This window comes from Bos indicus, chromosome 7 (genome assembly GCF_029378745.1).
Source record: "Bos indicus isolate NIAB-ARS_2022 breed Sahiwal x Tharparkar chromosome 7, NIAB-ARS_B.indTharparkar_mat_pri_1.0, whole genome shotgun sequence".
NCBI lineage: Eukaryota > Metazoa > Chordata > Mammalia > Artiodactyla > Bovidae > Bos > Bos indicus.
The window spans coordinates 20,195,491-20,222,015 of NC_091766.1; the positions used below are offsets into that span (position 1 = coordinate 20,195,491).

Here is a 26,525-nt window from a genome sequence, read left to right on the forward strand (position 1 = left end):
AACACAGAAAGTAGGACCCAAGACAGCTAGAAAGAGTCGAAGCATAGCTTGTTTAATTTTTATACATTTTTTCTTTTTTCTTTTTTTTTTTGCATTTTATTGAATCTTTTATGGAACCCCCCCTTTTTCATTTTTTTTCATTTTTTTTTTTTTGCATAGGGAAACAAACAAACAAAATAATAACAGCCAGAGTCACTTTCTGTAAATGGTACTTAGGTAGGCGCGTCCGCGCAAACTGAAACGACTGCGTAATATACAAGGTTATGAACGGAGTATGATGTGGGGGCACGGGGCAGAGGAGCAGGCAAGGAGAAGGCTGGGCCTGGGTCAGCCCGGATGTCCGGCTCCTTGTCCCCCATCCCTGCCTTGGGGAGGAGGAGAGGGGAAAGGAGATGGGCAGTGGGCTGGCCTGGCACCAACCTTCTCCTGACATAGGTTCATGAGCATGGTGTGTGTGTGTGTGTGTGTGTGTGTGAGAGAGAGAGAGAGAGAGAGAGAGAGAGAGAGAGAGAGAGATCCGGTATGTGTGGCAAGCAGAAAGCGAGAGACAGAGTAAACTATCCTGGTAATATTGGTAAAATACAAAATGGGGGGAAAAACTCAAAAAATATATCTCCGAGGCGACAGGAAATGAAACAGCAACACCACCAAAAAATGTGAGAGAAAAAAAGACAGAAAGAAAGAAAATTCAGAGAGAAAACGAGTTTCCCTCCTTTCTCCCTGTTGCCTCCCCCCAACCACGTGGTTCTGTCCCTCAGACACCCTGCTGTCTCGCCCTCCCACCACCGCCCCCCGCCATGTGTGGCCCTGGCAAGGGGGAGAGGGTGAGAATGGGGGTAGGGGCCAGGACCCCTGGACTGGAAGGGGCTTTGGTTTCAGGGGGCCTGGCTGGGATCCAAGATGGGAGGCTGGGGTGCTGATGCACTTAGGGAGTGAGCTTTGGGGGCTCACAACCGGAGGGGGGCTGGGTAGCTCCTGGCCCCTTTCCAGCGGGTCTTCTTCTAGCCAGGTGGTGTGAAGGGCGGGAATTTGCGGGGGGAGTGGGTCTTCCTCTCCTGGAGCCCATGTTCCTGTTGGATCCCGCCTCCTCTTTCCTGAGGCCTGAAGACCCCCTGGGAGTCGGGAAGGAGGACCTCAAAGCTACACCAGCAGACGTGTGAGGCACTGCTTGGGAAGTCTGTTTTGGTATCGCTGGCAACAAGTCCTGCTGGGATTGCTTTGGGTCTCCTTGCTTCACCTGGGGAGCAGGGTGGGGTGGGGGTGGGCCTCCGGGGCCAGCTCGGACCCCACACACTCTGAAATGCTTAGGGATAGATCGATGGGTGGCAGGGGGAGAGGTGGTGTCAGTTTGGAGATGCGGCTCTCAGGGAGTGTCCGAAGGGGCAGAAAGACGGAAGGATGCAGGAGATGTAGGACCTGAGGGCGTGTCTCTGGAACCTCTCTCCCATCACCCTCCCTAACCCACCCCCCTACACACAAAAAGTAAAAATCAGGGGTCTCAAAGAGAGAGAGACTCCAGGCCAAAATAAAAAGTAGCCACTGTATAATCTGTATTATGAGAAAAAAATTCCAAAATTATACATATATATATAATGTATAGTATAGCCCTACACTGGAGGTCAAAGTACCATCAGAGAAGCCAGAGGGAGTGGGTGGCTGGGGTCCCGTCTCTCCCAGAGGGCTGGATGGCTGCTCCTGGCCCCGGGATCCTGCCTCACTGGTAGCTGTCCAGCCAAATGTGTCTGCTCCTGGAATGCTGCTGTCTCCGGGGACAGAGGGAAAGTTCCGGAGCTGGGGGTGTGGGGGGGTGCTGAGGCTGAAACTGCTGCTTGGGGAGCGGCAGCAGGGCCCCCTCCCTGCAGCCTCCCTTAGGGTTCCCTTCCAGTCTGATTGTCTAGCTCAGGGTGAGAATCGGGGCTCATAATCCAGCCAGAGTGTGGGTTCCAGACCTGGGCACTGGGGACCCTGGACCCATCCTCCCTCCCCAGGTCAGATAGGGTGGGGCTGGCTTGCCACTCCACACCTCCCTCTCCACACTGGTCAGGGTCTGCTACCTCCATCCAAAGAGAGCGATGGAGGTGATCTGCATATATTGGGGAGGTCTCCCTTAGTCTTTTCCACAGCAAGGACTGGACCCCAAAGTCAGGCTAGGGGACTCTGCATGGGATGGGCTATGAGTGAGGGGGTGACGGTGGGCTTGGGCGGGGATGGGGTTTGAGATGTCAGTTTCATTAAGTGTCAAAAAAAACCAAAAACACCCAACACCCTGCCCACCTCCCTCCCAGGGCATGAGCCCCAACTGCATTGGCAGGTGGGAGCCTGATTCCTAGTGTTTCTGCCTATTCTGATGCACAGCAGGCAAGGAAGGGAGGGGCTCTGAGGCCCAGGGTGCTGTAGGGTGCAGTCATGAGGGACACCATGGTCCAAGGCAAGCCTATGGAGGAGGGGTCCCACAGGGACGTGCCACCCACTCCCCTGTGCCACTGGCTGTCCCCACTTCCCTGGTGGCGGGGGTGGGGGGGTATGAAAGCCGGAAATGGGCCCTGTGGAAACTGACAAGCAGGGCCTTGGGCTCTTGGGCCAAAGGGCCGTTCTCAAGGGCAGGGTCAAGGCCGGGGCCTGGTCTCTCCCCCCCTGGCCCTGGGGCTGGCTGAGGTGTCTTTTTGGAAGAAAACATGGCGTGAGCAAAGAGTGGCAGACGAAAGCCAGGGTCTGGCTGCAAGGCCCCACCCAGCTCTGGAGACAATTCTAACATCCAACGTGGTGGCCAGGGAGCGAATGGGGACTGCCCGCCAAGCGTACGCCAACAGGAGATGTTCAAGGGGCCCAGGGACCGGGAGGGCCGGAGATGGCGAGGAGGGATGGGCCCAAGGTTGGTGGACCCAGCCTCGGGGTCTCTTGCCTGGACACTTCACTGACTGCTACTGTCTCGGCTTTGGTAGAGTTAAAGGCAGAGAAAATTGGAGGAAAAAAAAGGAAGAGAGAAAGAAAAAGAAGGCAGAAAGGAAAACAAGAGAAAATAAAACCGAAGAAAAGACAACAGCAATGGCTGGCCCCTTGGACGGGGCCTGTGACGCGGTGCCCCCCGGCCATCCCTGCCCCCTGGCGTCAACCCCCCGGCCGGGCCTCCGTGGCTGAGCTAGACCTTACAGGTACAGACAGACAAATATTGCATATATCGGGTTTGGTTTTGTCTTTTTGTTTGTTTCACACCAGACCCCCTCTGCAGTCATAGCTGGAAGACATAGTAGAACTGGGGGGGTGGGGGTGGCAGGAGGGTCCTTCCTGCCACCCCAAGGCCAGTCTATGGGGATAGGTCCTTTGGCAAGAAGGAGGGGGCTGCAGAGGGGTAGTGACACAGCGATGCGACCCTGAGCCAGGGGGATGCCAGCCTGTGGGAGAGGTGGCGGGGGGAGTCTGGCTGTCGGCAGGGTGGCCACCCCAGGATGGGGGGGGTGAGAATGCGCAGGTGCATGCGTGGCGTCTGCGGGGGGCTGGCCTGTGGCCCAGTGAGGGGAGAAACCCTTGCCTGGGGCCAGGGCACACCCCTGAGGTCTGTCCGCTGCTGTGGGCAGGGGATGCGAAATGACCCCTCTGGAGCCCGAGGATGGGGCCGGGGGGGTTGCAGAGCACCAGGGGGCACCCCCAATGCAGCAGGAGATGGGGAGACAAGAGCCCAGGGCAGGCTGGGGGCAGGGCAAACTGTGGGGTGATTGTTGCGTGCATTGCTTTGTTTTTTTTAAGCAATGTGATTTTTAAGCGTGTGATTTTTTTTTAATTCTTAATTTTTTTTTTACAAATAGAAATACATCCCTTTTCAATTTTTACTTTTTATTTCATGTCATTGTTTTGTCATTTTTTCTTTTAAACTACACGAGCAGTGCATGCAGCTATCTGTGTGCGCTGATATTGTTTAAAGGTAATACTTATTCTTGGAAGGCAAGGCACATCATGTGATAGAAAATTTCGTGCAAATTAGGAAACATGGAACTTTTTTAAGGGTTTTTTTTTTTTTTCTGTATCTTTTTTTTTGTTTTCTTTTAAAGAGAAGGAGGGTGGTGGTGGAGGGCTGGAGTGGGGGGTGGCGTAGGGAGGGAGATAGAGCCAGTATCAATTGCCATGCAGTTTCAGCCGCCGTGAGCTGAAGTCAGGAGCCAGGTCACAGAAATCCTCGACTAAGCACCATGCAAAGTTAGGAAGCTGGGGGCTGCCGGGTGCCCCTTCCCCTTCCCTGCCTACCCGCACCCTCAGGTTCCCGGCTGACAAGCTTCCGGATACCCCAACTGCACGACCCACCCCTCCTGCCCTCCCCCAGAGCGGCCCATGCTTTGGTCCCCAACGGCCACCTGCTGGAGGGGCCCTGGGGACAGACGGACGGACCAAGGGTTCTCGAACCCCTCCGGACAGTGGGAGTGCGGCTGGTGGGGAAGGGTCTTGTGTGTGGGGGTGTCTTTCTCTTTATAATCGAGTGGGTTCGCCAAGCCCCTTGGGCTGGTTTGGGGGGGAAAGTCCGGTGTCTGGGGAGGTGGGAGGAGGCTGGCCAGGCCCGGGGCACCAGGGGTTTACCAGGAGAGGGAGGGGTGGGTCAGGCTAGGAGCAGTGGGCAGAGGCCCTCCCAGGGCCATGGCTTTGGCCTAGGCCGGGGATGGGGGTCAGCATTCCCCAGCGCCAGGCATGGAGACCAGTTGGGATTCAGACAGATGGCTGGAAGGGGTCTTTGTGTTTGGGCCTGGTGACCCCAGAACACCTAACACCCTTTCCCAGGCCCCCCTTCCCAAGATGGCCATCCCGGGGAGGAGGCATGGATGGGGCCGGGGAGCTGGGGTAAAGGGGCACCCCATGTCCCCAGGTTTAGTGTTTTTGGAGCGGCTCAACGGAAAATGTTTAGCAGATGGGAGGCCCCCCTACATGGCAGCAGGGAGCCCCAAGGCGCCGACCTGCCCGCCCCCAGCTGGAGCCCCCGGCCCTGTTCTGGACCACAGGTGGCCTGGCCCCTCTCCTTCTGGCCACCCAGCGGGCGACGCCTCCTGGCTGTGCCCCACTTCGGCAGGGGGTGGGGGATGAAAGTGCAAACCGTGGTCCCCCTTTGGGCCGGGAGGCACCAGGGAGGGGCTGTCGCTCCAGGATGTAAGGCACTGGCAGAGGAGGCGTGGGGGCAGAGAGGGCACACCAGCTTCTCGAGACCCCAGGCCCCATACCCCAGCGGGGCAGGACACTGGGAGGAGGCCCAGCTCTGCCCCTTGGGCCTGCTGGGGGCGGGGTTCCATCTCTCTAGCTCTGATGGGGGCATAGCAATGAGGGGTCAGCGACTGGAAGGGGCCAGGTTGCGGGAGAGGAGGGAGGGGGGAGGCCCACGGCCACTCTCGTCCCAGCTGGACACAGGGGAGGGGGGCGGGCGGTGGAAATCAGGCACTTAAACCACTCGCTCTCACCTCCCACCTCCACGGGCTAAGTGGGGGGGGTCCTCCCCAGTTCAAGGGTTGGGTGGATAGAGAGACCAGAGCAGCCCCCAGGCCTCTCTGCTCCACCGCCCCCAGCCCCTTCCTTGGAAAAGTGCATTTCTTACAGTGTGTGCAACGTGGGGCCCTCCCAGGGTGGGTGGGGGGGTGTGGAGCCGGTGGGAGGGGGGCTGGGGTGCGCTGGGGTGGCCTCCTATGCCTGGGGTGGGGCTGGGGGTCATTTGCATAGAGACGGCTCCCAAACCCGGCAGGTGCGGAGGGGCTTCACGTGAAAGAGCAGGTAGAGGTCCACGCCTGCCGGGCGCGCCTTCGCCGAGCATCCGCCACGTGCTGTGCCCTGGCCTTGCCGGGGTCTCCCTGCCACCCTCTTCTGGCCCCGTCGCCCCCTGCCCACCCAGCCGCCTCCGCTGCCTGCTGCTGGGGTCCCTGCCGGCCCCCCAGGGCCAGCCTCCCCAGCCTGGCAAACACTGTCCTGGAGGTGGCGGTGGGCGCGCGGGTGGAGCGGAGGCCTCACTGGGTGCCCTGCCCCGTGGGCCTGGCGCGGGCTCCAGGCTGCGCTCACCTGGTCCTGGGAGGAGGCGGGCGTGGCTGGGCCTCCCTGACCGGCAGCAGCAGCAGCGAGAGGAGATGAATAACTTAGGACGATCCCGAGCGTCCGGTCCGTCCGGCCGTGGTGTCCCGAGAGTCCGAAGCGTTGTCCTCTTTACCGTCTATCTTCTTGGTTGGGTGGGTTTATCTTTATGTATTGTAATTTTTTCCCCCGTTTGTCTTTTTTTTTTTCCGTTTTTTTTTTTTTTTCTTTTTTTTTCCTCCTGTGTTTATGTGTCTGTGTGATTTTGTCTTTCGGCCGGGCTGAGAGTCGGCGGCGGGGCGTTCTTGCTTGCTGTAGCTTTCCACCGAAAATGTGGGCCGGGGGCCGTCCATGCGGCCCCCTGGGATTCCTGGGACAAAGGAGCAGGGCGTGGGAAGAAATCTTTCTTATCCCAGATACCAGGACTGGGTGGCCGGAGGGGGACACACAGAGAGAGAGAGAGAGAGAAAGAGAAAGAGAGATGGGGGTCAGGCTCTGTGGGCCACAGCCTATACCCACTGCGGCCCCCTCGACCCCTGGAACCTATGACCTCTGTCCCAGACTTGTGTAACCTGCTAGGTGACCCTGGGCGAGTGATTGGGCCCCTAAGCAGGGCTGCTGGATAAAACTCAGGAAGTTCAGTTACACCTGAATCCTAGATAAGCCTTTTAGTGTAAGTATATCCCATGCAACTTTTGGGATATACTTGTGCTTAAAAAAAATTTTCTTTTTTTTTTTTTTAATTCTTTATCTGGAACTGCAATCTACCTGAACTCTGTAGTTTTGTTTGCTAAATCTGGCAACCCCACCTCCAACCCTGAGTATAAAACACGGGAGGGGATACTCCCCCTCGTGGGAGGAGGGCCACTGGTGAATCTCTACAGACAGGCACCATGTTCAGGCCCTGTGACCTGGGTTGTTTGTTTCTTTTTTACTTTTAACATTTTCGCATTTAATGGTTCCCCTAGAACCCTCATGAAAGAGGGACTACTGCCCCCCGACCCCGTTTTACAGTGAAGAAGACAGGGGCTCAGAGAGGTAAAGTAACTTGCCTAAGTCCACCAGCGTTTGAGGGAAGAAGACAGAATTTGCACTAGGGCCTGAGAAGCTACTTGCTTGTCCCCCTGCCTGGGGCTGACCCCTTAGCCTGGCCACTGAGGGGGTCATGACTTCCACTTTACAGAGGAGGAGACCGAGGCTTGGGGTCAGGCAGCCAGGTCTATAGGGACAGCTCTGGCCTGGGTCCCCACAGGGAAGCTGCTGTACAGACCCTTCCCCTGGAAATACATTCAATCCACCTGGGGAGTGGGACTGGGGTAGGGACCCCCCTGCCCCATCCCACTGAGGTCACAGCAGCGCTGTGCCCCCACCCCTGCTGTAAACCAGTCACACTCCCTCCAACCGGGCGATCAATCCCACCAGGCCGCCTGCAGCCGCTGGGCCATCCCATCGAACTGGCGCCGTGGCTCCCAGCCCCCCACCTCCAGCCAAGTTCAAGTTCATCTTGGCCATTACCTCATGTCTGGTTTCCGTTGGCAACCAGACAGATTCTGGGCGTGACCCTCCCCTGTGGTGGCCGGCCTCCCCAGGCCCTTCCTCCCTGCCTCCTCCCTTCCTAAGCTCTCTGCCCGCCCGACTCTGGCCCCCGTAATGGTGGGAGCAGGGAAGGCACCCTCAACTCAACATCCTCTCCCATCAGCTGAGGGGGAGACTGAGGCCGCATGGTGCCAACAGTGAGGTCTGGGCTCTGTCACCCCCTGGCCTGGCTGGAGCCCCCAGTGTGGCTCTGGGCACACGGCTGAACCACTCAGGCCCTCTGCTCATCTGCTGACCAGGTGTGATGGGCAGAGAAGGATTGGGGAAAAATGCTAGGCCAGGCGGACCCACCCCTTCACACAGGGAAGCGGGGGAGGCGTCAGACCCCACAGAACCCTACTCTGGAGGCCAAAGTGATGGCTGGCTCAGGGCTGCGGGGGAGGGGTGGGATGGTGAGAGATGGGGGTGGGGAGATGAAGAGGCAGGCAATTGATCAGGGAGAGATCAATTGCCATTGATTAGAGGAGGGGCGCTGATTGGGGTCAGAGAATATTGATCAGGGGGCCAGGCGCTGATGAGGGTGAGGGCAGGAGATGGAAGTGGGGAGGGGAGAAGCCAATGCAGGCTGGGAGGTGGGGCGGAGGTGGGGGGCCAAGTGCAGAGGAGAGCCAACCCGCCAGGAACAAGGAAGGTGGAGGAAGTGCTGACTGCGCCAAAGAGGAGGCCTCTACGCTCTGAGCCCTTAGCACAGGGGCTCCGAGAGGGGGGAATGGGTCTCGCGGTTCCTTCCTCCCCTTCCCTCCCTTTGGGGTCTGCCGGGGTCGGGGGACCCCTTAGTCCAGGGACCCAAGGTCCTGCCTACACAATTCTGGCAGGGTCCTCCATCCAACACCTTTGCTGCCCCCTGACACCAGCCCCACAAAGTTCTTTCTGGCTGCCAGCCCTGGCTGTGCAGACCCCGCCCTCCCTCTAACCTTTTCCATTGCTCCCCTGGGCCCCCAGGCCAAGCCCACGTTCCAGGTCTGCCAGCTATGCTCAGGCTGCTTCCCCATTATTTCCAGCCCTTGGCAGCGCTGAGCCCCCTGCCTGGACATACTTATCCTCTGTCAGACGCCAGGCTCCAACCTCTCCCCTCCCAGGCAGGGGCCCAGATGCCCCCTCCCCGAGGGTCCTCCACAGTCCCGGTCCCACCCTCTCTGGTCCCCTGGCAGGGCCTGTTCACCAAGCAGGGGGTGACCATAGGCACAGAGAAACAAAGGTTCCCCCTACCTGCCTGCCTTGATTTCCCTCCCCTTCCAGGCCGTCCACTTGGGGTGGTCCCCTCTCCCCCCATGCAGAGGCTGATGATAGGGGAGGTGACACCATGGATGGGGGAGACCGGGGCAGGGTGAAGAGGGCAGCCCGCACCCGTCCGTTGCTTTTATTAGCTTTGGTTTCGGAAGCAATTAGGACATGCCCAGCCTCCAGTGGGGAGGGCTGTCAGGTGAGAGCAGAAGAGGAAGATCCTGGCTCCCTGAGCACTCTGGGGGCAGGGGTGTCCACACTGGGATAGAACTCAAAACCCAATTGAAAGGGGGGTGGCCTGGGGCTGCGCCAGCCCAGTGGGTGACCCTGACCAAGCAATCCCTCTGTCTGGATCCTGGCCAGGGCTCAGTGAGGCGGGACACTTAATGTTTTGGGTATGCGAGGGGCGGCCCTGGCCTTTCCATGCCCTTTTTGGATCAAACTGGTCCCCTGATGCTCCAGACACTTCAAGGACTCCCCAGGAAGTACCCAAGGCTGGAAGAAGAGACTGAGGTTCAGAGTGGGTGAAGGAGAGCTGGGCACAAGCCCTCATCTCCTGACCCCAGGACCCCCAGCTAAAGTCTGTGAAGGGAGGGAGGGGGACTGCCAGGTTCCCCCCAACTCTGGACCCCCTGAGCTGCCAGCAGCAGCCGGGGGCCAGGCTGTGGCGGGAGGTTCCTTGGGCCTCCCCAGAGTGGCCGATTCTGATCTCAGCGGAGAAGGGGGACGTGGCTACCCGTCCACCTCGCCCTCACCCCTGCCCCCTGCCCATGGACTCTGTTGCAAGAGATCACTCTCTCACGGTGGCTTGAGGATCCGAATGTGACCCCTGGGGACCCTGCAAATCCCCATGCTCTATGGTTACTGGGGAGCCCCAGGATGTTTCTCTGTGCATCTGGGACTCAGAGGGGCTGCAGCAGCCGTTTTACATCCCGTGATCCCCTCCTCAACACACACCAACCAGGGAGCAGGGCTTGGGGGTACAGCCACCACCATCGAACACCACCTGCCAGCACCTTCCTGGCCTGCACACGACACTGATACAGATGCCAGATCAAAGGTGGGAGTTGGGGACACACAGGGAGGGGCTGAGGCCACCTCCTGCTTCGAGAGATGCTGGGAGCCACGGGTCTCAGTTCCAGACACATTGAGGCTTGGCCCCGCAGTGCTGTGCAGCCTCAGGCAACTCACTCCTCCTCTCTGAGCTTCCTTGTCTTGTCCTCAGCCAGCCTTGGTCCCCCCAACCTGGTGCACACTCAGTGGCAGTGATGCCAACCCCACCTCTGCTGTCTCCCTCCCACCTCGCGGGCTGGAGCCTGGGGTGGGGGCCTGCGTGCTCTACCAGGAGGCCCCACCCCCCTGCCATGGGCTGCCTTGGTTTCCCCAGCTTCCTCTGGCATCCTGGGATCCCTTGCCACCCCTTGCCTCCCTCTGGCCGGCGTGGGAGAGGATGAAGGTTGGGGGTCTGAAAGCTTGGGCTGATGCAGTATGTGATCCTGGGCAAAGCCCCTCTCCTCTGTGAGCCTCAGTCTTCCCATCTGTACAAATAGGACTGGGGCAGTGACAAGCCCAGCCCCACATCCCCTGGCGGGATTTGGGGCTTTACCACATCCCCCGGTATGGGCTCAAGGCCCTGAAAGGACCTGGCAGGTGGGTCCTCCAGCCACGTTCAACAGCTGCCATGCCAGGGGTACAGCTGGGGGAAGGCTCCCTGCACACCCGGCCGGCCCCTCTGCCCTGCCCCTCCCACCCCCCCGCCAGCCGGCCTCTTGGCCCCTACCTGTGCCTGATAAATGCCCGCTGGATCCCTTGGTCCTAATCCCACAAAGGAACGGTTTGCAGGGGACGTGCCGGGCGTAGAGTAGGCTGCGAGGAGGAGAGAGACCGAGAGCCCGTTAGCGCGGGGGTGGCGCGGGAGCACCAGAGAGGGTGGCCGCTGCTCAGGGTCAGACAGCCAGGCCTGCGCGCCCAGCACCTGGCACCTCTGAGCTGGCCGCCCTCCCCCGGACGGTCCGGGCACCCCGAAAAGCCCACAGGCTCAGGCCCCAGGGGTCGCGCAGGCAGATGTCTGCCGGGAGGGAAGGCGCGGGATGAAAGATTCATAATCCAGAAACCGCCTGTGAATTATTCAGAGAGTTCCAGTGCCTGGTCCATCCTGCTCCCGTGGCCTGCCTCCCGCCGTGCGGGGTGCCATGAATTATTGAGGGCGTTTTATTTATTAATTTCCCTCCTGGAGAGGGCTCGGGGAAGGCTGGGTGCACACACGCAGCATCTTTATATTTTAATCTCACTGATCACGCTTTGTGGGTGAGGCAATGATTCGAAATCCAGGCTGGGGTGTGGGGAAGGGGGTGGCGGGAGTGTCCCCATGTGGTCTCCACTCAAGCAAGGGTAAGTGGAAGGCAGTGAGGCTTGGGGAGCTTGCGGGGGGAAAGCAGGCTGGACCTGCAGTAGAGAAGTTGGTACAAGGCAAAAGAGAAGAAATCCACGTTCACTCCCCGTCTATTAAGTGTCTACTGTATACCACGCAGTGGGCAGCATTCCAGGGTTAACTCAGTGGCCTCAACACAGCAGACAAGACTCTTCTGCCCATTTCACAGATGAGGAAGTAGGGCGAGAAGGTGATGACCAGCCCCCCATGCCAACTCTGTGCCCTGCACCTGCCTCCTGCTAAGTGTTCTCCCTGATCTGTTTCACTGATTCGCTCTGCACCGCCCCTGGTGACTGTCCCATTTTGCGGCTGAGAAAACTGAGGCTCAGAGAGGGGAGGACAGTTGCCCAAGGTCACACAGGGAAGGAGCTTCAGGGGTGGGATTGGAGCCCAGCATTCCAGGGCTGCGTACTGGTGTTTGGAGAAAGATGTCTACATGTGAGGTGCCCTGGGTCTTGGCAGGCAGTGGATACTGGGGAAGAAACACTAGGGGTGGGGGTGCTGTGTGTGGGGAGCGGGGCCGACAGGGCCCAGAGGGAGGGCTGGCCCCTCCTGCTGGGGCTGAGGAAGCTCCTTTGGGGAGTGAGGGAGAGAGACATTAAAAAAGATGGGGTTCAGGGAGAGACTGGGGGCAGAGCCATGGCTGATGGGGATACCTGGACCAGGGTAGGGGCGTCCACTGGGGGCTGGCGAGCTGTAATCTCTCCAGCCACATCCCGAAAGTGGAAAGCTCGGGAAGGTTAGGAGACCCGGCCAGGGCCTCCCACTAGGCTACCACCCAGACCTACATCTACAGGGCAGAAAGTTCTAGAAGGCAGGGCAGCCACCCCAGGCCTCCTGGGGACAGATGGGCAAGCGGGGACTGTCCAGCCTGAAGGTGTGGCCCAGTCTGGCAGCTAGGAACAGAGCCCGCTGTGGCCAGTTTTCCCTGAGAATCCAGGGGAAATCTGGAAATTTTACGTGAAACGTCCTGACTTTAAAACAGCAACCATCATAACAGAGTCCCCTTTTTCACAGACAGAAGGCACCTGGGGGCCGGGTCTGGCCCTCCCGCCTCCAGTTTGAGATCTTCCCTTACTGCTTGTTGTACAGAGGAGGGTTTGGAGCCTGGGTATGGGAGTGGGGGTGGGGTGGCACATAGGGGGCCCCAGGCCACTCAGCCAGCGGAGGCAGACCCCAGACTCGCCCCCAGCCATCTCCTCAGGCTGCCTTGGCCCTGCATGGACCAGGCCTCCGTCTGGGGACCCACCAAACTCGCCGGCACACACCGGGTGGGCCTAAGCCCCCAACCCCAGCAGCGGGGCCGGGGAGGGGAGGGGCCCCTGGGGGACGCCTTCCTGGGTGCTTACAGGGCGAGGTCGGCGACGAGCTTCCTCCCTCGGAGGTGGGTTTGGTGGCAGGGGGGAGCGCCAGCCGCGGCAGCCCGGGGGGCGGGGGTGCCAGCATCTGAGCAGAAAGGCAGTGACTGGACATTTTGAGCTGGCCACTTCCATTTAACTGGGGGGAACAGAGAGACAGGTGGTTAAGGCGGCGGGTGCCCCCTCCGCCTCGGGCTGCTATCCACCCTGGGGCTGTGGATGGGCCTGGCCGGGACGAGTTTGGTGGGTGCCCGGGGCTCGCCTGGCCCCGCAGGCCTCCAGCATCCTGGGATGGCTGTATCATCGCCGCCTCCTCAAGCCACTTCATGCCCACTTTCTCCTAAACAAGATCAGCACCACCAGACTGCATGGGCGGCCTGGACACATCTCCCCGCGTTTGCCACGAGTACCCCTTCATCCATCACCTCTCCCACAGTCCCCAGGTCCAAAAGCCTCCGAACATCAAAGCTTTGGTGGACGTTTGGCCAAAGCCGGCCTGAGCTCAGCAGTAATCATGTCTGATTTCGGGGTCGTCCACTCAGACATTTGAAACAGACTTAAGTTCCCACTGGTCTGACTCCAGGAGCTGCGGACCCAGGTGTTTGCAAACAGAAGCTGCCCAGTTGGAGGAAGGGCCGCCTGACACTCATAAACGATGCCCAGGGGTCCCTGGGGTGGTCGCACCGCCCCACACTCACCGGTCCAGGCTGCTGACTGGCCGGGTCACAGGCCAGCGAGACGAGATCTTTGAGCGGGTCCTGGGGGTTGAGGTGAGGCGGGTAGCGGATGGCCGTGTGCGGGAAGTAGGTAGAGGCCGTCTGGGGCAGGATGGAGGTGGTGGGGAAGTGCAGGGCTGAGGACGGGTGAGGGCTTCGGGCGATCCCTGCAGAGATTGGGGGTGGGCAGGGGTCATCAGGGGCTCCCACTGGGCTGCCCTGTCTCAGAGTCACCGTGTTTATGCAAGTGGGTTACGCCTACATCTCCACCATGAGCCCATGGGGGCCTGGAACCACCCCTTTTACAATTTTTATTCATTTTTTAAAATTTACTATTGTTATTTTGCCATGCTGCGTAGCTAATGGGATCTTAGTTCCCTGACCAGGGATTGAGCCCAGGCCTCGGCAGTGAAAATGTGGAGTCCGAACCACTGGACCACCAGGAAATTCCACCGGCCCTTTTGTTAAACAGAGGACGACTGTGACTCTCAGAGGGACCGTCCCCTGTTCTAGCCACACAGCAGGCAGGTGGCAGACCTGGGGGTCTGAGCCCACACTGACTGGCCCCACAGCCCGCACCTTGACCCAGGGCTCAGCTAGCTCTTTCCATAAATGGAAGGTGGGCCCATTTTTTTAAAAAATTGAGATATCATTTGCACACTATAAAATACACCCTCTTAAAGTGTACATTCACTTTCTTTTTTAGCGCATTCACGGAGCTGTGCAACCATCACTATAATCTCTCTTAGAATATTCTCATATCCACCAAAAGAAGCCCTGTTCCCATTAGCAACACTCCTATTCCCTCCCCAGCCCCTGACCACCAGGAACCCACTCTCTGTGTCTGTGGATCTGCCTGCTCTGCACATTTCCCGTCAGTGGAGTCACACCCTGTATGTCCCTCTGTGCCTGCCTCTCTCACTGAGCATCGTGTCCTCAGGGGCCATCCACGTGGTAGCAAGTGTCAGGGCTTCACCCCTTTTTATTGCTCAGTAACAGTCCAGTGTGGCATTTGCTTTTTTTTTTTTTCTTGTTCTAAATAATTCAGTGACACTTTTAATTCCAGAACATCATCTTTCCCCACAAAAGAAGCCCTGTATCTATTAGTGGTCACTCCCCTTTATTCTCTCTCTCTGGCCAGACAGTAAATATTTTTGGCTTTCCAGGCCATAGGGCTTCTGATAGGGCTACTCAACAGTGCCCTTGTCACCTGAAAGCTGCCACAGATGATGTGTACATGGATGGGTGTGGCCCTGTGCCAATAAAACTTTATTTACAAGAACAGGTGGCAGTTGGGGGCCCTGCTTTGCTGGGTCCCAGTCTAAATTGCTGTACTATCTTGACTTTTGCCTCTGTCCTGTATACATACCTGCCTTTGTATGGCACTAAATCATTATTATCACAACCAAGGGACAACAGATGACATTCAGGTTCCTGTTTAACTCATTCTGATTTAACTCATTTGGTTCTACGGACAGCCTTGGGTGGGGGACATTTAGGAGCCCTGATGGACAGGTGACTGGCTTAGCTCAAGCCCCGTGGTGGCTAGAGTCCTGTCTCTGCTGCTGTGAGTGTGATGCTGCCCATGTGGGTGGCCAGGAGTGCCCATATTCCTGTGTGGCCTGTGTGCGGCCTTCTTTTTTTTAAACTTAAAAAAATTTTTTTAAAATCTTTTTGCCACACCAAGCATGTGGGATTTTAGTTCCCCAACCAGGGATCAACACATGCCCCCTGCAGTGGAAGCACAGAGTCGTAACCGCTGGACCGCCAGGGAAGTCTGTGTGTGACACATCGTGTGTCCTGTGTGTGACACACCATGTGTGCTGTGTGTCTGCCTCTTTTTGTGGCAGTCCAACCCCGGGATCTGTCCATGGGTCATTTGGACAGATGTGACCCATGACAGGTCATATGTCATACCGTATGGGGAGCAGATTGGGAGGTGAGCCCCTGGCTGCACCTCTTGGTACAAAAGGGGAAACTGAGGCCTCCAAAGAGTCAGGCCTGGGTGCTCTCTGCCACAGCACCTGCAGGCTTTCTTGCCTGGATGGGAGGCTACAGCAATAGGACTTGTGGTCAGACAACTGGTGGGACTTCCCTGGCTTCGAGGGCCCTGTTGAGATGGCCCAGCCACCCCTCCACTCCCGGGGCCCGCAGTGCTCACCACTGTGCACGGCGATGACAGGCCGGTGGTGCTGGGTGAAGCTGGAGAGGCGAGGTGAGTCCTGGGGAGATGGGCTGTTGAAAGGAGACTTGTCCATCTCTGTTTTCTTCACTGGGGATGAGATGCCTGCGAGGAGAGCCAGACAGTCAAGGGCCTGCAGGCAGGGTCTCTCCACTCCTAGGACCCTTGGGCCTCCCCGTGGAGCCTCTGCCCATCATTCCACCAGCCACTTGTGGGCGAGAGGCTGGGAACCCATTGCAGAGAGGGCAAACTGAGGTTCAGAGCGGGGCAGGGGGCCACCCAGGGTCATGTGGCCCACGGGGATGAGGGGCCTAATGCCCCATGGGCCCCTGGGTGACAGAGCCTGGCTCACATCTTCTCTTCTTCTAGACGTGGGTGAGCTCAGGGCTGCCCTCACCCCCTGGGGGACGCCAGAGCCCTGGAGAAGGCAGCAGGGTGGGCAGAGGGGAAGGTCTGGTCCAAAATCCGAGTGGCTCTGTGCTTGTGCCCCTGGCATCCTTCCTGGGGGTGCAGAACCTTCCCTGTGGGGTCATCGTGACTATTAAATGAGATATGACAGGTAAAGTCGTCAGACCAGGATCCAGCACAAACCCATGCGCTGGAATCACCTGCTTCCATTCCTCTGCAGAGAGTGGTCTCACTACCTACCCTGAATGCCCTGGGGGAACCCAGAAGGTCTCCAGCTCAGCCTCAGTGAATGAAACAATGGTATAAAGTAAGTGGGCCCTGTTTCTGCGGTCTCCTGCCCATCGTTCTGTGAGCTGACACCTGCATGTGTCCCTAGCGCTGTCCCATCTGGGACACCTGGGGCACCCTCTTCCCTGAGGCATTTCATCATAGGGCGCTTCTGGTTGCTGCACTAGCACCGCTGGGGGTGGGGGTGGGGGTAGGGGTGTGAGCCCGATCCAAGTGTCAGGCCCATTAAGGGCATTCAGGCCACCAACTGCTTTTGCCATTACAAAGACCACTGCTCTTGATGGCTCTGGGTGTGCACCTGCTGTTGTGTGTGTGTCGGGGTGGGGGGGGGGTTGGTGGCATGTCCTGGGATGGGGCTGGCGGTCCAGAGGGACCAGGCAGCCAAGCAGGGGCTTGGGAGCAGGTCTGGGCTTTCCCAGGGATAGGAAGAGTTGGCAGGACCCAGGGCAGGGTGTGTGTGTGTCCCTGCAGCCATGGAGGGGGTGTGTGTGCACACACGCATGTTTGCATGCACAGTGGGCACCTGGCTGGGGCATGGCTGTGGCAAGAATGAGGTTAGGGCTGTGAGACGCTCACTTAGGATCTCCTAGAACAGCCTGTCCCTGCATGGAAATAGCCCAGCCCAGACCCACCCGCAGCCGCACCTCTGCAAGGCCTTTCTAGAGCTTCCAGGGCTTGAGGGAGCCAGGGCGTGGGGTGGGGGCAAGGAGGCACCCGCATTGCAAGAAAGAGTCACCCTCATGTTCCGCACACCCCATCTGATGCTCCTGCATCTGAACATCTCTAGCTCGTCCAACAAACACACCGGGAACAGCCCCACATGTGCAACCGTGGCAGTCAACACGGTGCCTGGCCTGGGTGAGGACCCTAGGCGCCCCATCAAAGTAAGCATCTCTCCACTTAGCAGGTGTGCCCTTGACCCCTCCATCCTGATGCAACCAGCCAGCTTTCTGTTCAATACACATATGTATATGTCCTCTTTGAGCATCCCTATGCCGCCAGTGGAAGATACACACCTAACTGGAGACAGGTGCCAGTAGGTGCCCCGCTCCCCTCAGCATCTTTCCACATGCTTGTCACACATGCCTGTCTGTCCCCCATTTAAGCACACACTCTTCATCTAACAGGTAGGCCTGTACCTCCCCCATCTGAGACCCACAAACTAGCCCATACCTCTGCAGCCCACCGTGGTGGAGCCTTCTAGTCTCCAGGGCCCACAACACAGCATGGGCAGAGGGTGTGCAGAGTGGATAGGTGGGCAGGTGGAGCACAGTTCTGGTAGGAACCACCACCACTCAGTGGGCACTTACTATGTGGGATGCTCTCCCCAGCACTGCTGATCTCAGCCAGTCACCCTCTGTAGAACCATCCTGGGCTCTGTGGGGTGTGGAGCAGCCTCCTCGGTCCCACCCACTCAAAGCCAGGAGCACTTCCAGTCATGATGACCAGACATGTCCCAGAGATCACCCAGTGTCCCTTGGGGGCACAGATGACCTGGGTGAGGACCCTCTGTGAGACCCTGGGGAGCCACAAAGTGGTGGAGCTGGGACTCAAACCCAATCCATAACCACAGGCAATGCTCTGCCACCCCCCACTGCCCCCCTCCGCTGCAAAGTTAAAAAAGGGATGAGGTAAGCCAACCCCCCATTCCCACAATGGAATAACTGCCTGTGAAGGGCCTATATCCCCTGGCGAAGGGCCACAGAAGCAGCGAGAGCAGAGCACTCTGGGATCCCCTCTTTGCCAGGCTTGGCTGAGTAAGCAGGGAAGGCCTTGGGGAGGAGGTGGCCACGTGAATAGGCACTCTTGGCATTCCTGGCCTGGGCATGGAGTGTGCAAAGGCCTGGAAGCTGGTATAGAGGGCCTGAGAGATGTGGCTGCAGGGGTCTTGCCTGGGTGGAGAGGGGGGTCTTGCCTAGGCAGGGGGTCTTGCCTGGACTGGGCAGGGTGGTCTTGTCCTGGAGGGGCTGGATCCCCCTGCCACCCGCTGCAATAGGCCTTTGCTCTTTTAAGGCCCTGGAGTGTGGAGGCTGGGGTTGGGGAGTTAGATGAGCGCTGCCTGCTGCCCATGGAGGCCACAGCGGAGGAAGGGAGAGACTGCTCTAATCAGCTTAACCCCCTTAATGAACAGCTAATTGGGGGCTGTCTAGACAGGAAGCTGGAGGAAGTCAGGAGGAGGAGAAAGAGGAGGAGGCATTGTAAGAAGGGAAGGAGAGGAAGGGGGAGGAGGAGGAGGGAGGAAAAGACAGAATCCATCTCGCCAATAGACTGTGAGCACCAGGAAAGCAGGGACAGGCACACACTAGAGATTTGTGTGTTTGTGTTTGTGTGTGATGCCCACTGAGATGCCCACAGAAGGAAGCAAGTTTGTCATTATCTGAGGCAACCAATGGGAGCTCCAGGGGGACTGACCCCCTCTGGCATCCCCTTCTGGCTCTGTGATTCCCTATCACACACCAGAAGCTGCTACAGGCTTCCTTCTTGTCCTCCCCTGTCACGGCCATGTCATTCTCAGGGTAGGAAGGTCAGATCCAGCCCTAGGGACTCTCTCCAGTACTCCCTTCCTTTTAAAATGCTGTTTTTCTTTTTTGAGCATCCTGTATTGAAAGCTGGGCTCTTTATTTCCAGCCTTTCTCTTTTTTTAATCAATAGACTGAAGGCTATAATTTTTCCTCTCAGGACTGCTATGGCTACCCCAGCACAGGCTGTCTTTCAGCTCTATAAATAGTATACACTTTATATGTAGACAATCTCTTCAATTACAGAGTTAATGAGAAGTGCTTTTGAGTTTCCAATCAGGAAATGACAGGGCAGAAGTTCACTGTCTCCCAATATCTACTTTATCCTTCTTTCTTAGTAACAGAACCATTAATTTGAGATGGCACACGACTGCCCCAAGTAAAACTACATTTCCCGGCATCCATCACACAGCCAACTATGGCCTTAGGACTAACTCAGGGGCTCAAAGACAAGCAGAAGAGCTAAGTGAGTCTTCTGAGAATTATGTTTAAAGGGGGAGGACATGCCCATACTTGACCTTTCTTTCCTGATGGCTGGATATGATACATGATGGTTGGAGCTCCAGCAGTTACTCTGGACCACAATGTAGGAATAAAAACCATATTCAGTGCTGCATAATGCAGGAGACTAAAAGCCTCACATCACACTTGCCCAGGGCTGCTGATGGCTGGACATCTATTTGAGAGAAATGTACTTCCTTTTGAGTTTTCTATTATCTGCAATCAGACCTAAAGCTTATTGAATGCAGGTCTTTATAGAGACAAACTTCAGAGAGAGAGGGAACTCAAAGCGACAGAACCATAGAGACACTCTGATTCATAAATTAGAGCCTAATAGAGAGAGGTCCCCCCAGCATTTGGTACTGCTCTGGGAGCACACAGTGAGGAAGAGGGAGGACCCCTGGGACCTCAGATGTCACAACCAGCTGTGTTACAGACTGATTCAAAGAGATGGAATTTTATAAGGACGTGAACACCGAGAAACCCTCCTGTTTCCTGGTCACTTATCACATGCCAGATGATTGCTTTATTCACATTCCACCATGTCCTCTTTTCAACTCTCCAAAAGAATGATCGTTCTCATCTTCCCACTTTGGAGATGAGGCAACTGAGGCTCAGAGAAGTTAAGTCACCTGTCCAAGGGTACACAGCCTACACAGTGAGCAAAAGGCAGGGCTGGGATTTGTACCCTTGTTTCTCTGATGCCTGAACCTGCCTTTTTTCTTCCTTCCTTCCTTCTTTTCTTTTTACTGAAGAATAGTTTATTTATGATGATTCAGGTATACAATAAAATGATTCAATTTCATATATATCAGATTCTTTTCCATTTTAGTGAATCTGCCCTTTTAATTGTAATCTTAGGTTACTTATCAAGGATCCTATAGGTATGGCACTTTGTATAGACAGATCTCTATAAGACATCAGGCTCTATGCAAGTAGGGAAGAGGGAAACAGGAAGAGGAGGAGGGAAGAAAATAAATTGTAAAGGTATACTGGGTACTTATTATGTGTCAGGCATGTTTTAGGAACATTAGATGTCATAAATTTACTTAATCCCCACAACAACCCTATGGAGTGGGTAATGTAGGCATTAACACCCCCATTTTACAGATGAAGAAACTGAGGCACAGACAGGTGGGGGCACCAGGAAGCTGCTAAGGGTTGGGGGACTCGAGTCCACCATTCATAACCACTAGGCTATATGATGGGGTGAACCCTTGATAAGGGAAAAGACATCGAGTAAAGCCAAGCTTCTAAAACTGGGGGACAAGAGAATCTGAGGAATGCCAGGGACGTCCTCTCCACAGGCCACTCTGCAAACCACTTCCTTTATGGCTAGCGCTAGCTCACTAGAGAGCGGAATCTTAAGGTGAAAGAAACTGCCTCTCTTTTTTTCCCCCTGGCTGCGCCCCGCGGTTTGTGGGATCCAACCAGGGCCCTCTGCAGTGAAAGCGCCAAGTTCTAACCACTGAATCGCTAGGGAATTCCCATAAAGGGATTCTTTAGACGACAACGACGGTGGAGATGGAAACGCCAAAGAAGGGAAGCCTTTGGAGAATGCCCTTGGGGAGACGGTTAGTAAACAAAGAATCCGGAGGAGCCAGCGCTCGACAGAAAAGAGCCTCTATGAAACAGCTGACCCTACAAAACAGGGGCCTCATGAGAAACACATTCTAGAGAGGACCCTAGGAAGACAAAGGAGCAACAAGAAAACCTGCCAGGAAAAGGATGCTATAAGAGAAGAGGGGCTCCTATGGAACTGGAATCCCCCATACCAAGCTCCCGTGGAGATGCGAATCTTGGTTGAGGGGAAGAACTCCAGAAAGGACCCCCGTGAGTAGGCAACCTATATATCAGGACCCTCTAGCGGCGACCCTATATTGGAGGGTCTATGGGGAACCCCAAGAAGAAGCACCCTGCTGATCGAATCTATACTGAGTCAATTCTGTAAAGCAAGAAACTCACAGAGATAGCCTGTTTACAGGCAGAAGGCAAGAAAGCCGGCCAGAGTGGAACCAAAGAGCTCCGGGAATGCAAACCCGGAGTTTACGTCCAGCCGAACGCAACCCGCGCGACTACAATCCCCAGGAGGCCCCATGGCTCCAGGCCGACTCCCGACTCTCTGGCGCCCGCGCAGTGCCTGTCGGAATACGTAGTCCCAGCCGCGGTAACCCCGACCGGAAAGCCGGCCAGCTCCCGCCACCAGGCCCACCTCCTTCCATGTCCTCCGTCCAGTTGCGGCTGCTACTCGTGGGAGAACTGGGCGAGGTGTAGTAATCGCCGCCGGGGCTCGTGTCCACGTCTTCCTCCATCGAGCCGGATTTGTGCCGCTTGCTCCTAAAGGGCGAAGGAGGAAGCCAGCAGGGCGGTTACCACGGAGACGCAGGGGGCCCAGCAGACGTCGTTACTTCCGGCCCTTGGGGTGGGGCGGGGCGAAGAGGGTGCTATCGCGAGACTGCATGCGAGCCGCGGACTTGCCCCTGGCCCTCAGACAACACCTGTTACAATCTGCCCGTTACTTGGATGGGACACCTGGGACCAGAGACAGGGAGGGACTCGGCTGAGGTCCAAGCTAGAAAATTAGCAGAGTGGAGACTAAAGCCCAGAAGACCTGGCTCATCTCTTGAGCTGCTGTAATCCCCAGAACAACCTGGTAGGATCATGATCCCGTTTTACACATGAGGAAACCGAGGCAAACATAATGTGTGACTGGCTCACAATCACATAGCACATCTCAGCAAGAATCACTGGCTGTGTTCTCATCTCAAGGGCTGGGCCTGTAGGGCTCTAGGCTGCAGGAGTCTAGTGTGGGGTGTCAGGACTGGGGAAAAGAGTCACTTGGGTCCTGGATTTTTAAGGATAAATAAGAGTTTTCCAGGTGGAATGTGGAAACAGGGAAACGAATGAACCAGCTGGGGCTGGATGGAGGTGGGTGGGTGGGGTTATGGAATGCCCAGAGGTGGGGCCCGGGGGACATACCCGCTGGAGGATGTGCTGGGTAGCGTTCTTCTCATGCCGGTGCTGGCTGGATTTAGGTCATATGCCAGGTGTCCCTGCAGCTCCCCCAGGGAGAAGTTGGGTCCTGTTCCAGTCACCACAGGTGCTGCAGAAGGCGACAGAGAGGAGGGTGAGGGAGGGAACAAGGTCCAGGGCTGTGATTTGCCCTGGAGGGGTGGGGAGAGCCCTTTGGGGGCTGGCACTAGTTTGGCTGAAACTGCCCTAAATTCTATGTATCAGAAGAACAAGGCCATTGAGAGAGGCCAAGGTCACACTGTGAGGCAGAGACATAGCCTGAGCCAGAGGCCAAGCTTCCCAGCATTCTGAGGCCAGGCTCTGCTGATCTGGATGGGGAGGGAGATGGTTAGGGTTAAGGTAGGGTGCTGTGCTGTGCTTAGTCACTCAGTTGTGTCTGACTCTTTGCAACCCCATGGACTATAGCCCATGAGGCTCCTCTGTCCGTGGGATTCTCCAGGCCAGAATACTGGAGTGAGTTGCTGTTTCCTTTTCCAGGGGATGTTCCCAACCCAGGGATTGAACCCAGGTCTCCCACATTGCAGGTGGATTCTTTACCACCTGAGCCACCAGGGCTCCCTGAGGTGTGGATTTGAAATGGAGGTATCTGGGGGGTGGGTCCCGAAGCAGGTCCATAGGTAAGGCAAAAGGACAAGAGGCAAAGCGGATTGGGAAATCCTCTGGGGTCTCCTCCTTATGGAGTGAGGGAGGCCCCCAGAGGGGGGATGTTGGGGCGGAAGTTCGTTTGGCCCCTCCACCCAGCATCTAGAGTCCTTCCTGGGGAAGCGCATGTCAGCCTGACCTTGGACTCTGGAAAGGGCCTGGATACTGCCCTTCCTAGGAACCTTAGTTTAGTGATAGGGGTGGCTGGAGAGGACGAGGGGGAGTGGGGCAGGGATATGGGTTCCTTCTTCCTCCCTCCCTGAGTCCCTTTCCCCCTGGGAGCCCCCATCCCAAAGCTACGTCTTCTTCCTGACAGCTGCTCCCCTTCTCTGGCAAGTCCCAGAAGAGGGTGGGCGGGGACACTTACTCCGGGACACTTGGATGAGCTCAGTGACACTGAACACACCGGAGGTGACGAAGCTCTCCTGGAAGTCGGTGGTGTCTGGAAAAGAGACAGAGGACGGGGCTCAGCAGGCATCTGGTTGAACCGTGTCTGTTACCTGACCTTGACACCTCTGGGCTGCCCAGACTCTGGGGTGCCTGACCAGGCACCCCCGTCTCCCCCATTCTCCTTGACCGCAGGGAGAGGATGGCTGTTTCAACCCCTCCAGGCTGAGGAGGAGTCCTCTGCCCTAACGCAGCTGGAGCAGATCTTCTTTCCTGAGTCTCTGCTCCATCCTTCTCAGCGCAGCTGCAGCCAGCCTCCTGTCCTCCAGCCTCCCAGCCTTCCTCCAGGGTCTTTGTGGCATGGTAGGCTGCACACATGAGTGGAGGCCAGACCTGGGTTCACATCCCAGCTAGGGTTCCCACTTTGGTGTGTGATTCTGGACAAGTCACTTTACCTCTTTGGTCTCAAAAGTGGGGACCATACACCCCATCAGCTTGGGTGATTGTGAGATATGAATGCTACAACCCAAGAGGGACCAGCTCGGTCCTTTTGCCTCACTTATCGCCCCATGCAACACTGCAGTCTTTTAGCTTTCTGCTGCCAGGCTGAGAGCTCTGTGGCATTCCCAGTTCCTGGACCAGAACCTAGAAGACAGCAGGGGCTCAGAACCATGGGCTGAATGGAGGGTCCACAGGCAGCTGTTAAAATCTCCAGTGTGCCTAGACCCACTCCTGCCTAATTTAAAGGCAGTTTCACTGTTGCAGGGGCTGTCTGGACACTTGGACAGCCTCCTCTCCAGGATGGGGTGGTTTAGACCCATTTCATGGATTTGGAAACTGAGGCTGGCCCCAAGAGGGCAGGAGCCCTGACCCACATGGAGAGCTGGGAGGGAACAGGTCTATCCTGCCCAGAGGCCCTCACAGGCAGGACCCACTCTCTCAGCAAGTGTTTCCCAGGCACTTCCTGTGTCTGCCTCCGAGCTGGACACTGGGGAAACCATGGGGAACAAGACTAACGGGCCACTGCTCTCCAGGACTCACAGTCTGGAGTGGGCAAAGGAAGTCACATAAGAGCAGGAAGTCAAAAACCCTTCTACATGAATGTTCACAGCAGCATGATTTACAGTAGCTGAAATCAGAGAACACCCAAATGTCCATCAGTGATAATGGATAGACAGAATGTGGTCCCTCCACACATGGGAGCATCACTCAGCCATGAAAAGGAGACAAGCCCTGACACTTGCCACCACATGGACGGACCCTGAGAGGACCCTGAGAACACGATGCTCAGTAAGAGAAGCAGACACAGAAGGACACACAAGGTGTGATTCCACTGATGGGAGAAGATCCAGAACAGGCCGATCCACAGACACTGAGAGTGGATGAGTGGTCACCTAAGGAAGGGGAGTAGCTAATGGAGGTGGGGTTGCTTTGGGAGTAATGAAAATGTTCTGGAACTAGACAGGTAATGTGTGCACAGTTTGGTGAATGTACTTAATACCACCAAACAGTGCATTTTAATATGGTTAAAATGATACATTTTATGTGTGTTGTACCACAATTTAAAAAAACTTTTAAAGATCATTAAGTCAAACATGAGCTGCGTCAGGGGGTAGCGAGGCAGGCAAGGTGGGGGAGCCTGATGGGGAAGAGACCTATTTTGCACAAAGGGCTCAGAGAAGGCTTCCCTGGGAGGGTAACATTCAACCAAGACATCAGGGTAGGGGTGGAAAAGAGAAATGTGAGTTTAAATTTGAGAAGTGCCCAGACAGCCCCTGGCACAGTGAAACTGCCTTGTGAGAAGTTGGCTGCCTTGATTAGGATGATCTTAAACTCAATGTTTTGCCACCTGCCTGTGGGCTACAATGTTCCCGGCAGTGGAGATGGCTTATGTAAAGGCCCTAGGGTTGGAACATACGGCTTTTTTTTTTTTTTGGATGCACCACACAGCGTGTGGGGATTCCCTGGTAGCTCAGCTGGTAAATAATCCACCTGCAATGCAGGAGATCTGGTTCAATTCCTGGGTTGGGAAGATCTGCTGGAGAAGTGATAGGCTACCCACTCCAGTATTCTTGGGCTTCCCTAGTGGCTCAGCTGGTAAAGAATCGTCCTGCAATGCGGGAGACCTAGGTTTTATCCCTGGGTTGGAAAGATGCCCTGGAGGAGAGACTGGATACCCATTCCAGTATTCTGGCCTGTATAGTTCATGAGGTCGTAAACAGCTGGACATGACTGAGTGACTTTCACTTTCACACAGCATACGGAAAATATCTGACCAGGAATCGAACCCGCGTGCCCTGCAGTGGGAGCGTGGAACACTGGACCATCAGGGAAGTCCAAGTCCTTGGGGTGGGGATACACTTGGTGAATTGGAGGCTGACAGGGCTGGAGTTGAAGGAGCCGGGAGAGCGGTCAGAGTAGAGGTGGCAGCTCTCGGTTTCGAGGCGGTGGTGGGAGCAGTTCTTGTCCAGGCCTCTAGGGGGCAGCACTAGCCGCAGGGAGCGCAGAGCCGTGGCGGGCTCCCCCGCTGTCCATCACTTAAGCCCCCTCCTTGCTTGCGAGCTTTGTGTCCACCATTTATTGAGCAATTACTGCCTGCCCAGGCCCATGATGGAAGGCTAGGACCACAACATTCCCGAGGAGGACAGGGCGGTGGCTCCCAGCGTCCAGGGGAAGTGGCCATGGCCATTTCCTGCTGACCCAGCTGGCCAGCTGCTGTCAGCACACCCCTCCCCCCTCCCCCCACAGGGGTTTCCTGTTTGTGCAGCGCTCGCCCAGCTCCATCTCCAGGGGACTCCCTGGCGGGCGGGGAGGAAGTGACTTCCTCCACCAGACGCTGGAGCTCCCCGTGGGACCCGGCCAAACGCCGCAGCCCCCGCCGCCTGCCTCGAACATCTGGCTTGGAAGGAGGCACGTGGGGATCACAGGAGGCCAAGGAGGACTCAGGTCACAGATGGCCAGTGAGATGTGGCCCCGGGGCCTGTGAACCTCCTGGAACCATCCAGCCTCCCTGTGCATGCCTGTGACGGATGTTCCATGGGGGATGCCCTCATCCACCGGGTGTTTCTTCCCCTCTCCCTTTTCATCTCCCCTCTGTCCTGTCTCCTGGTGTACTATCTCTCTAGCTTCCCTTTTCCTCTCTGCTTTATCCCTCCTCTCCTTTTTTTTTTTTTTTTTTCTTTCTATCAATGTTTTTTGAGCATGTGCTGT

At 56.6% G+C, this 26,525-nt stretch overlaps 1 protein-coding gene across 4 annotated transcripts in view; it reads right to left on the bottom strand.

The window, feature by feature from the left end:
- Window positions 1-118: 118 nt before the first annotated feature.
- Window positions 119-26,525, bottom strand: part of NFIC (nuclear factor I C) — a 74,275-nt gene continuing 47,868 nt past the window's right edge. For 2 of the 4 annotated variants that reach the window (XM_070793126.1, XM_019964495.2), the window contains exons 4-11: window positions 23,296-23,370; window positions 22,233-22,356; window positions 21,466-21,590; window positions 15,517-15,642; window positions 13,338-13,522; window positions 12,631-12,778; window positions 10,631-10,716; window positions 119-6,455 (exon numbers count right to left, since the gene is read on the bottom strand). In XM_070793126.1, the coding sequence (XP_070649227.1) occupies window positions 6,438-6,455; window positions 10,631-10,716; window positions 12,631-12,778; window positions 13,338-13,522; window positions 15,517-15,642; window positions 21,466-21,590; window positions 22,233-22,356; window positions 23,296-23,370 (887 nt within the window). In that variant the 3' untranslated portion in view covers window positions 119-6,437. The remainder of the gene's footprint in view (window positions 6,456-10,630; window positions 10,717-12,630; window positions 12,779-13,337; window positions 13,523-15,516; window positions 15,643-21,465; window positions 21,591-22,232; window positions 22,357-23,295; window positions 23,371-26,525) is intronic. The other 2 variants (XM_019964496.2, XM_019964497.2) reach the window with 2 other exon arrangements.